The 12661-nt window shown below is 41.5% G+C and overlaps 1 protein-coding gene across 5 annotated transcripts in view; it reads left to right on the forward strand.

Moving 5' to 3' along the window:
* PDE7B (phosphodiesterase 7B) overlaps positions 1-12661 on the forward strand; it is a 314673-nt gene that overhangs the window by 158358 nt on the left and 143654 nt on the right. Inside the window, exon 1 of one of the 5 annotated variants that reach the window (XM_025865833.2) lies at positions 11936-12480. The exons of the other annotated variants lie outside the window; for them this stretch is intronic. Within the exon in view, the coding sequence (XP_025721618.1) occupies positions 12243-12480 (238 nt within the window). The 5' untranslated portion in view covers positions 11936-12242. Of the gene's footprint in view, positions 1-11935; positions 12481-12661 lie in introns of those variants that run through there. 5 annotated transcript variants of the gene reach the window in all.

The following is a 12661-nucleotide window of genomic DNA, read 5'->3' on the forward strand; positions in this document are numbered from 1 at the left end:
TAGCTCCCAAAGGGAAATATCTCTCCAATGTCTTGGGTAAACCTAGTGGACTCCATTCACCAATTCCCCATCAACATTCTCTGGTTCTGCAGACCCAAGAATTTAGGTCTGGGACAGAATTGCTGCTGCAGTTATGTTTAAGCAACATAGAAACTATTCTGATGCTCTTTCATCACTACTCCCAGATGGTTCCCGTGCATGGCAATGGCAATCACAAGTGCTGGTGTGGGTAAATCAAGTCACTCTTCAGAAGGAATAGAGTTATTTTAGGAGTGTAGGGTCTGATTTGAAGAAACCACCCCATTATTGGAGGGACATTCATCTAAATTTTTAAAAATGTCCATGCGCACCATGTTCTTTCTCTCCAGCCATACTGAGAAGGCAGGACTTTCTTCAGCATGTCCTGGGCACAGGTGTGGCAAAGATCTAAAGCCCAACCTGATATTGACCGTCATGACCACATGGCAGTGAATCTGGCTTGAGGAACACAAGATGTAATCCTGGCATGAAGAACAGGCATAGAAATACATGCTGGGGTGTCATAAATATTCTTTCTTTCCTTCTGACTTTCCTCACTTAAGTGTTCATGATGATAGAGACAGATATAGTTACAATCTATGAATCAAGCAGAGCTCCTACTATTTTCTCCAATACCTTAACCACACAGATATTATAGCGCGGTGTTAAGAGGGAGTGCTCTAGAATCAGGCTGCGGTGGTTCAAATCACCCTTCTAAAGCTTGACAGCAGATGAATCTTGAGCAAATCACATTCATGGGGGGTAGTACCTATCTCATCTGGGTTCTCATAAGGATAAAATAAGGCATTTCATTTAAATGCTCAGTACTGGGACGCCTGGGTGGCTCAGTTGGTTAAGCGTCTGCCTTCAGCTCAGGTCATGATCCCAGAGTCCTGAGATCAAGTCGCACATTGGGTTCCCTGCTCAACAGGGAGTCTGCTTCTCCCTCTGCCTGTCACCCACCCTGCTTGTACTCTCTCTTGCTCTCCCTCTCTCTCTCTGGCAAACAAACAAACAAATAAATAAATAAATGCTTAGTACTGTGACCAGATACATAAGCACTCAAAGAAAATGCTTGTGCTCAGGTCTGCGGGAATCCAGGGCTTAAGGTGTCTGGATAATGCTTCATTATTGGCAAAATTAGAAAATGATCTGCTATGGATTGAATGTTTGTGGTCTGCCAAAATTCATATGTTAAAACCCTAATTCCAGCATGATGGTATTAGGAGATGGGGCCTGTGGGAGGTAAATACATCATGAGAGTAGAACCCTCATGAATAGGATTAGTGTCCTTATAAGAAAAGATTCAAGAAAGGTGACATCTCTCTCTACTACATGAGGGTACAGTACACAGCAGCCCCAGGATGAGCAGCCTCACCAGAACTTGACTATGATTTCAGATTTCTAGACTCCAGAGCTGTGAGAAATAAATTTATGTCGTTTAAGCCACCCAGTCTGTGGTATTTTACTATAGCAGCTGAAGCTGACTAAAACATGCATGATCTAATTGAAATGGTTAATTTGTTTCTCAAGTTCCTTAAAACCCTAACACTTCATGATTTGTCTTTCTTTGCTCTCTTAGAATAAGAAATCTTCCTAAGCTACCAATTTGCTAGGAACGTGGTATCAGCTCATCTGAGGAAACTAGCGAGAATATTCTTGAAATTTTAAAATCATTACCATTTGAAAATTCTATCAGCAAATAAAAAACAATCAGCAAAAATATAACTAACCACCCATGTTTTCCTGGCTAGATACAAACTCTATATAATATAGTTCACAATTGTTTTAAGTTTTAAAGAGATTTCTCAACCTTGCCTTCATTATCAAGATATGGAAAAAATCTACTGAAAATAGTTGCTTGTCATCATTATTAATAACAAACACAAATTGACACCTGTTGTGTCCACATTTATATTGTAGCACTACAATTCACTGTGCTTTATAGTTATATTGTGTGTCTGTTTCTCCATTAAATTTGTAATTAATTTTAAGCATAGGGTCCAAGTTTGTATATATCAATCACTTAGCTATGGAGCACTCAATAAATTGAGAACCACTCAGTAAATGCAGGTTGAATGAATTGATGGATAAACAAAGGGTATATCACGAGGACTTTATGTTGCAAAGTATGAAATTATGGTCCCTTCTGTCTAAATTGGAAGACAAGACAGAGCATCAGAGGCAAATAGTAATACAAATGAAGTTATCTTACAGATCAATAAAATGGATAAGAGGCGCCTGCTTTGTTTAAACAGAAGAGGCAATTTGAAGTGGAGCACAAAGATTTCATAAAGAAAATGGGACTTTTTCTGAATCTGATGAATGGGAAAATCTTTCCCAACAAAGTGAGCAACAATATGTTCGTTTCCTAAGGCTCCTGTCACAAATTATCACACATTTAGTAGCTTAAAACAACACGTTTATTATCTTATAGTTTTGGAGATGTGAAGTTTGAAATGGGTCTCCCTGGGCCAAAATTAAGATGTCCACGGGTCTTCATTCCTTTCTGGAGGCTTTAAGAGGGAATCTGGTTTTTGCCTTTCTTATCTTTTAGAAGCTGTGCTCATTACTTGGCTGGAGGGCTCTTTTCCAAAGCCATCAATGGCCAGTGAGTCCACTCTCACATCTCACCACTCTGACACTGACCCTTCCGCTTCCCTCTTCCACATTTAAGGACCCTTGTGATTTCCCTGGACCTGTGTGATAATCCAGGAGTATTTCCCTATTTTAATGTCGGCTCATTAGCAACTTTAATTGCATTAGCTACCTTCATTCCTTTTTGCCGTGTAACCTAACATATCCACAGGTTCTAGGGATTAGGATGTAGACATCTTTGGCAGGCCAATATTCTGCCTACCATACAAAATATGACAGCACATCTGTCATGTCTGGACAACAATATCATTTTCATAGAAATTTTGGGTGTCAAATGTAAGCTCAGTGAGTTTAGAGAACTAGGTGAGTGGGAACCTATTTTTGAAAGCATTAAATGCCCAACAGAGGGATTTGGACTATATTTATAAGTAATAATTCTCTTTGTATCAGATTAATAATATTTTCATCACTTTTCATTTGTTACATATTTGAAAATGACATGGTCATAAAGTACGTCCAATTCGCAATGCCAGAACCATTCAAGATAAATAAAACTTTACTGAAGTTTTTTTTAATGTTTAATGGCAGATTTGAAAAATACATTTTAATAGCTCAAATCAATTGATTCCTCAAAGTTTGAAAGCAGAAAAGAAAGTAATAACAGCATTATTAAAAAGGCATTTATTAAAAGGTGATTCTGGAGTTGACCCCTAATGCTCTAATCAAGATACACAGATGTAGGAGTAGCAAAGTATGTGAACATAGGCAAGTCAAAGGTAGGTAGGTGTACTTTCCCTTACACTATTTAAGTAGGCAACAAAACATTAACATCGAACGCAAAGATGGCTCCAAGAACAAAGAACGCAAGGAGTCCCATTATCAGGCTGCAAAATGGATTCAGGAAGGCGGTCGTGGAGAAAGGAGAGTAAGAGGAGTCAGGGGTTCAGATAAGAAAATAGGGTGGGTCCCAGTCAGGAACCACATGATATAGGCAGAAGGATATGCAATCATTTTAGATAACTTATGGAACAGAAGAAGCAAAATCTAGTTAGCATTTGAACGCAGGCTGGAAAAGAAAGTTCCCAAAAGGAAACTCTTGAAGAATTTTTTCATGATGAAGACCTTATACATATATCAATGTTTCAAACATTCTAGTGTGCTAGACTTTCTTTCCTTGATAATGGTATTACTGTTATTCTTCCAGCAACACTACATATCAAAAGGGGAGGGGCTGGTGAGAATACCTGTACTGTCCTATACAGAGAATGTGTTCCAGAGTGTTTATATGCAACCTGTTAAGTGGCCTCATTTTACCTTGATTCTCTTTCCATCACAGAGGAAAGGGGGTCCAAAATTATCTAAAACAATAACCATGATATATATTAGTTTTAATCTAAAATCTTCCAGCTTTCTCTTCCCTGTTTTTCAGTTACCCCCGGGGAACAACAAGAAATATAGGTGTTCGTAATCATAGCAAAGCACTTAGCCTTAGAAAGAACCAGGAAAGACAATGGGAAAAAAATACACCAAACTGTGTTTCCAATTACCAGCAGATGCTTTCATTTATTCTAAGTGTTCTTAGTTAACTGTACAAATTTTTTTAACTGTACAAATTTTTAATTACGTAAATGTGGTGGTGTTCTAACCTCATGCCCTTGATTACCCTTGTCTTCCGGTTGATTTCGCTTGCCTCTTGCTTCTGGCATCACTTTTCCACCAATACTATGCCTGGAGCTGCATAGATTCTGAGCGATCCCTGATAAAGAGTGCAGCCTGTTGCAGAGTTTATCTTCTTTATCTCTTGTGTTTTGTGTTTCTCTGTGGCTGTGACATTGCGGTCTGTTTCCCTGAGTCAGCAGCACCGTTGGCTGCTAGCGGTAAGAGGCCATGAATGCCTACTTTCTTCTTTTCCATCTTTGCTTAGTGGAATCATCTGGCCACCATTCACTCGTGCCTGGAATATCACAGTGGGAAAGATTGCCAGGCTTCATCCAAAGACCACTTTACATAGACCTCTAACAAATCAAATGAAGGAGCAGGTCTTGGTGAGAGTATCCCTGATGATGGAGATCAAAGACTCCGAGGCTTGCCTGTGTTCTGATTGGTCTGAACACGGCAATGGGAGCACAAGAAAATACTGGCAAGAAGGAGGAATGGCAAAATTGGCCTAAGCAGATTTTGTTTCACATTTGGTGAGAAAAGATTTTCAAAAATAGACATTTGGTTTAAAGTTAAGACTCCATATATATTATTCATCACAGTGGCTTATATTGGACCTTCAACTCTATTTTTACAGTTAATTCATAGGGGAAAAGAAATGAATAAATGAATGAAACAAAATTTAAAAACCAAGTAGCTGTTCAATGTCATGAATGTCGCCAGACACAGTCCTGCTCTTACACTGTGGTTCTGGTTGTTTATTTCCAATTCAGAGTGTTTGACCAGAGCCAGTACTGATTGTTTCCAGAGTCCCAATATGTGTATCTGTAAAGATTAGGACTCTAGCTGCATTATCTTTCATAAACAACTAATATGGCAGAGGCAGAAAGTATCTGCTACATGGTAGCCCTCTAGCCTTGGGACTGAGAGTGTGGCCCACCACCAGCAGCCTTGCAAATCCAGGGAGTTTTATAGAAATGCAGAGTCTTAGGTCCCCACCCAGACCTGCCCAATCAGACTCTGCACTTAATAGGATCTCCAGGTGATTTGTATGCATGCTGGCATTTAAGAAACACTGCTCTGGAGTAGCACCTGAGAGATACCTTCAGGCATATATACTTTCATAGATTAATTCATAATCACCAGAAGGTAGTGAGTGATAGAGAAAAAAATAAAGAATACTTTGAAGAGGCACTAAAATTATACTCCCTACACATGTAGCAGTTGGAATTTCAAATTTCCTTCTTCCAAATTGACTTTGAACTCCATAAACATAAGAATAAATGAATGCCAAGGGAACAAAGAGGTCCTGTTAGAAGATTTTGTTTATCATTCTCTCACTTTCCTTTTATGTTATGTTATTGATAATCTCTCTATCTTATTAGTGGTCGAGTTTTTATTATTATTATTATTATTATTATTATTATTATATCAAGAGGGGGAAAACCTCACTCAGTCATTCCTCAGCATTTCTTTGAGGAATGTCTAGATCATCTGCCCTTCAGCCTCCTTGAGTTCTAAAAGCTTCCAAAATTCATATTCCCACCAGCAAAAAAAAAAAAAAGATAGAAATGTATTTCAGACTTTGCTTAGGCTACTTTTTAAGCATTATATTTGGTCTAACACACTCCACTTCCTTTAAAAACACATCAATTAAACAGAGATCAGCAAGGCGCAATCAAAATTATAAAAATGTGGGGCACTTAGGTGGCACAGTTGGTTGAACATCCCACTCTTGGTTTCAGCCTAGGTCATGATCTCAGGGTCGTGGGATCGAGTCCAGCATCGGGCTCCACGCTCAGCACAGAGTCTGCTTGAGTTTCTCTCTCCCTACCCCCTGCTTACTCTCCATCTTTCTCTCTCTCTCTCAAATAAACATATAAAATCTTTTAAAAAAATTATAGGGGTGCCTGGGTGGCTGAGTTAGTTAAGCATCTGCTTGCAGCTCAGGTCATGATCTTGGGGTCCTGGGATCGAGTTCCTCTTTGGGATCCCTGCTGCCGGAGGGATTCTGCTTCTCCCCCCCCCCCCGCCCCCCCCCCCCCCCGCACTCATGGTGTCTCTTTCTCTCAAATAAATAAGCAAAATCTTTAAAAAAAATTATAAAAATGCTTGGGGCATACAGACCCCCAAGCAAAAAATTTGAGGCCCACATAAGTTAGTCTAGGGAAATGAGGCCAGTGGAAGGCCTGAACACACATGTTCACAACCACAGCATATGACACAAAGCTGTACAGCTCGTGAATATCAAATATACCATTAGTCACTGTGGGCTAAAATTGAAATTCCCCAGCAAGGGAACCTATACAGTATTAACCAGAGCAGTGAATAATAATGATGGTGCAGATCATGCAGGCTGAGACCCTACATATGATTCATGGGCTGTTTTCCCACCTCTAAAAAACAGTTACAATGAATATTTATTCTATTGAGACCCTTTTTTAGCACATATTTCGTCCTTTGTCTATCTGTTCTCATCCACACTTCAATCATTTTATAAGCCTACTTTACCCCACCTTTGTACATTAAATCCCTCACTGCCTCTCCCATTGGGCCACTGTCCAGTACTCCAAGACCCCTGCCTTTGATTTCCTCTGCTCCTACATCTTCTTGGGGAATACAAATTGCCAAAGTAAGACCTACTTCAAGGGTTGGGTGGTTGACTTTTCAGCTTTCTAATAGATCCCAGGAAAACATATACAAAATTTGAGTTTAGGTAAATTGTCAATTATAATTTCTTATAGCTCAAAAATAATCATTTAAAAAATTTATAGTGCCTTATGGTTTTAAATTAACAACAGGTTAATCTTATTTTATTTTTACAAGATCCCAGTGTGATGGGTAAGATGGTTATTGACATCATACCCATTTATGGAGAAGTCACTAAGTTTGAGGCAAAGCTCTGGGGTGAGTTGAGATGGAAACATACTTTTTGTAACCCTAAGTCTTAGAGGGCTGCTTTGGAGATTTCATTGCTGTAGCTATTTATTCAGAAGTTGACACACCACAGTATGAAATTATGAAAAGCGTACTCCACTTACAATCTTCCCCAATTGGAAATAAGTTCTAAATCCTGGAAAGGTTTCAGCCAGAGGATGTCATTGTCACACAGCAAAGCATCAGGTGTTCAGTAATGGAGAGAATAGCAGGGGGTGGGGGGAGTTTTTGTTTGTTTTGAGGGGTTTTTGTTGTTGTTGTTGTTGTCTTACCACAAAAAACGATGTCTTTTTTATGGGTTTTCGACAGCAGGGAGGAGAGCAAAGTGGAGAAAATCAAGTCTTTCTGCCATTTCGTTCTCAATCCCTGTGTTATCGGACTCGTTTGTTATGGGTTAACTGTCAGAGGCAGTAAACTTAGCATTAATTAAGATGTCTGAGAGCCAAGATAGAGATCTCATGCCAGCTAAAACCCTGGTGTCTCTCTTTAAATGTGTAAAGCAAAGGAATAAAAGAAGGGGTAACTCACAGTGAAAACCAGAACCTAGGTTGGGGAGGCCAGGCAGGTCCCTGGTGTTTGAAAAGGGTTACACAAAAGGTTCTCCCTTCTGCTCTTGCTCTCATTATTAATACATATCCGCAAAGTGAATAAGACCTGGTTGTAGTTTAAACACCTATTGTGAAATCATACTATGAACCTCATCTCTCCTCATCTTGCCCCAGCGACTCTCTTCCCTTTCCACGTGACAGTGGAGATGTGTGCAGCCTTATGTGGTCGGTCTGCAGACCGTCTCTTTCCCTATTTGCTGGCATCATTCCTGGAGATTAGTTAAGGCCGAAGTTATTACATTTCTATTTCTTTTGAAGGACACTGTAAATTGTTTGAGCTTCTTCTATTTAGACTAAAACAAAGTTGAAAGTCCTGTTTTTCCTTCCTTGCTCATTTTGAATTTCATTTGAATTGCATTTGTGAAACCAGGGTGGTCGTGTGTGTGTGTGTGTGTGTGTGTGTGAGTGTTTACACATCTGTATTAGAACTGATGGAGAGGAAAGGCAAGGACAAAACTAACAAACTCCTTCAACAGTTTGAAATTTTTCTCTAAAGATAGAGGCAGACTAGGGTTTGATAAGTGTATAAAGTATTGCCAAAATATCTAAGTGGGAAGATTTCCATTAAAATGAAGTCTTGTGAGAATCTGTTAATAAATTCAAAATTTAAAAAAATCAAAATAAGTATACATATCCAAGTTTCCATTAAAAAATACATTTCTTGGGGCACCTGGATGGCTCACTTGGTTAAGCGTCTGGCTCTTGGTTTCTGCTCAGGTCATGGTCTCTTCCTCTGCCCCTCCCCCGACCTGCATGCACATGATCTCTCTCTCTCTCTCTCAACTAAATAAATCTTTTAAAAATGTATTTCTTAAAATGCTTAGAAATATTTGATATTGTTAATATTTCTTTTTAAAATCACGTATAATAAAGACTTATCTGCTTAATGACTAGAACACCCACAAGTCTGTCAGATTTTTACATAGCCCCCAGAACACTAGAAATTCTTCAAAATAATCCAGGTTCTAAATCATTATGTCTTTGAATCTTTGTTCTTGGCCATAAATTTTAGTATTGTGGTTGCAAATTCTTTCCTTTATAGCTGCAAACACCTAGCAAAGTATTTTTGGTAGAATTCGGTATCCATTGGAACAAGCTGTCTTTGACTTGGTTACTTCTCATTACATTTCTTTTACACAAGAAAAGAACTACCTTATTTTCCTTTTAATGGAAAGTTAGGTTGGCTCACCATGCCTGAAATTAAAAATGAGGTTATTTTGAAAGTTTAAAATGTACTATCTATAGCACATTAATTACAGATATTAAGATCTATAAGAATCCTCGCAAGTCGCGTAGATGAGATCTCTTTGCTCCATGGCTCCGCTGGGTACAGAACCTTCTCACCAGTCCATTTTCCCCCAGTGATCCAAACTTCTGGCAATAGGTACTATCTCAAGGTGAATGATACTCACTGAGGAAGGTTAAAATCATAGGTTTATAGGCATGCTCTTCCAAAGTAACTATCTGAAGGACAAAAAAGAACACAGACTATACTAGCTATGAAGTGTAACAAAACCACCTGTTAGAGAATGTGTGTGGCATAATAATTTTAGTCCGAGTGCTAGCATCTTGTCAGTTTATCCCGATCTCTTGAGTCTGCAGTTGAGCCAAAAATCTCCTGAGCCAAGCTTTCCCGCAAGATTTCCTGTACTTCCTGTTTCTATGTGAGACAGAAATACCATGAGAATGACCTTTCTTGTGGTATTTTTGCACTTTTACCCTGGGATGAAGATAATCCCATATAGGGGAGAAGTTTTTTAAGAATTCTGCAACCTTTTCAATTTTTAAACGTTCAAACAAACTAGATTCCTTCTTGGGAATGAAAATTTGAGATGGTGTTTGCTTGGCCCTAACTCATCTCTACCAGGAAGCATTCATGTTCAATGATCCAACATTTTGTAACTTCTCTAAGATACTTTTACAAGGAAATATGCAAAACAATACAGAGAATACAGTGGAAATTTATATGCTTGGATTTTTTAAAATGTCATTCTTAAAGAAATGTTCCATGTAGAGTTGTATTCTTAATACATTAGTGTGTGTGACATATTATATCATATATTTGTTTTCTTTGTTCTTAACCCCTTTGTTCCAAGGGTCAGGATATCCTGATGCTAAGTACTATTGCAAAATAACTGAACAAAAATAAAAATAGTTGAACACTTAGGAAACTCTTTTAGTTGTTATGTCAAGGAAGTTTGTGACTGAGGAGTGAGTTTAAGACATTATTCAGGAAATATGCTAATAGTGTGAGACAGCCTACCTGTGCTTATTAAATAAAGTCATTTCAAATCTAGAGAGCCTTAATGCCCCAGTCTGATAGAAGTGTCAGATAAGAAGGGCTGTCAGAAGTGGTGGAAGTGTCACATGGATGCTTAAATCCCTTCATCCCTTAACAACGAGGGAAGTTAAAAAAAAAAAAAGGCACATCTTTCTCATAAGTGGATCACTGAATATTCCTTAACTGGATTGAGTGAATATCTGGTAGTTACAAGAAGAGCTGTCTGATCAATATTTCAATAATGAAATTCACAAACAGTTGTGTCTTCAATGTCTTTTATTGTGGTTTTATACCCTCAACGGATGCTGACGCTTCTTCACCTATTAGGAAAGAGAGTAGGCTTACCAGTGTATTTTTCCATCCAGAAAAAGAGAAAAACCATTTAGCTCAGGGTGGAAAACTAAACTTATTAACCATAGGCTTAGAGGAATAATGATAACCAACAAAATAACAGTAGCCTTCACTGGTTTCAACTTGTAAAAAAAAAAAAACAAAAAAACCAGGTGAGGGCGATGAAAATAAAACACACCCTACAATGGTCTTTTTCCTTTTCCCAAAGTCTCCTCTCCCCTAAAGAAACATCAAATGATTGTGTGATAAACCTGCCCTGCAAGGAATGTAGAGCAGGAACAACAGATTGTACCTCAGCAAAACAAAATGCCAAGCAAAATAAAGCACTCTGCAATGCAGAGATGTGAAGAGGAGAAAAAGTTGGGCTTGCTGCAATGGCCTCCAAGAAAACAGGAGCTATCCACATGAATGTTCGAGTTCAAATTGTTCCTACAAACTCAATTTGCTGACAAAAGTGCCAAACACAATACCACCCCACTTTCATTTATGTCTGGGGCTTTTCACACAAGCTACAGGGGGCACCCCCTTTTGTTGAATGGGTTCTGACTTCCAGGGTTGGTGTCTCCACCTCGGAGCCGTGGGACCGAACAGCGTGGCGCATGATTGTCCTCAACTGAACTACACACAGCAGTTAGTGGCCCAGATATGAAGTCCAGAGCGCTCCGGGTCCGGAAAGTGGATCGGCAACACTCTCTCCTTTATTTTCAGTGCCTTGTATGCGCCCCCCCCCCCCCCTGGAATAGCCTTTAAAATTATCATTGTTTTCCTTTGAAATGGGTTTCTAACAATCCCAAATTACCGGTCCGGACTTTACGACCCCACTGCAAGTTCGCAGGAGGATCTTGGTGCTTCCCTAATTCACTTCTTCGGAGTTAGCTTTGGAATGTGATTTCGATGTTATTTCCCTTCCAGCTGAAGGGCAGCTGAGGTTACAAAGGGATTTGACTAATAGGCCAAAACCCAGTTAGGTTTGCTGAGAACCAAATGACAGAAGGGGAGGGGTGTGGAGGAGGGGAGTGTGTGAACCGTGGTGCTGAGGCTCCAACCCGGAGCCTTCGGCACAACACCAACCCAGGGCAGACCTAGTGGACAGGCAAGGTGGCCCCCGGCCAGACCTTCCAGAGCAGCCCCTGCAGATTAGTTCTGCCGGCGCTCAGCTTCGCGTTTTCCGAGAGCTCCTTGGGACTCGCGCCGCCCGGAGCCGGTGGGGGGGAAGCTTCTAGGCTTGGTGCACCACAGGAGTGACTCCTCACCTGACACCTTCAGATAAGCGGCCCCTGGGGGACCCTCGTGAGAGGCTGGCAAAGGGGAGCCCCGTTTCTTTGCCTGGAGGCCTTAGCGGCTGAACAAGCCACTTGACAAACTTTGACGAGCACCGAAGGAGAATTGCGGACACAGGCATGCGAGGAGGAGAGGCAAACTCTAACGCCTCGATGGCAGTCCCCCCTGCCGCCGTCCCAGCTGCAGCCTGGGATTAATTAAGCGCCGCGCAGCCGGTGCCCGAGAGAGCAAGGGGAGAGAGCGCTCCATCTCCAAGGCAGGCGCCCGGGAGCACTTCTCACCGGCGAGAAGCCTGGCCCAGCGAGTCGCCGCGCCGGCCGCGTTTGCGAGGGACCGAGCGACAGGGAGGCTGTGCCAGGCTGGAGGAGGCTTGCCTTTCCGGAGCCGGAGGAGATTTCCCGGGGCTTCGCCTTCCCCTGCCTGGGAGGATTGTCCCCTCCGGTAACAGCGGCGGCCGCGGCGGCCCCGGCAGCAGCCTCGCCAGCTCCTCGGCGGGGGCCCGGGGCAGAATGCCCGTCCTAGAGCGCTACTTCCACTCGGCAGAGCTGGGCAGGAGGTGGACGGCCCCAGAAGGTGTGCTGCCCTCCTCCGCGGGCGGCCGGCCGGCGTGCCAGCAGGGGCCGCTGCCCTGGGACTTGCCCGAGATGATCAGGATGGTAAAGCTGGTGTGGAAATCCAAAAGTGAGCTGCAGGCGACCAAACAGAGAGGCATTCTGGAGAACGAAGATGCTCTCCACAGCTTTGCAGGTAAATTGACAGTGAGGTGCGAGAAAGGTACCGAGGGGGCCAAGGTTGATGATGCCTGTCGGTCCCTTCCTTGCAGAACCCAAGCCAGAAAGCCGGGAGAAGGAAGGACGACAGACTGCAGCGCGGGGTTCGAGGGCTGTGATTAAGGAATGTTTGCTTTATTGTAGAAATGCATCTTAAA

This window comes from Callorhinus ursinus, unplaced genomic scaffold, assembly GCF_003265705.2.
Source record: "Callorhinus ursinus isolate GAN/ISIS: 27379988/994484 unplaced genomic scaffold, GSC_fseal_2.0 scaffold6, whole genome shotgun sequence".
Classification (NCBI taxonomy): Eukaryota; Metazoa; Chordata; class Mammalia; order Carnivora; family Otariidae; genus Callorhinus; species Callorhinus ursinus.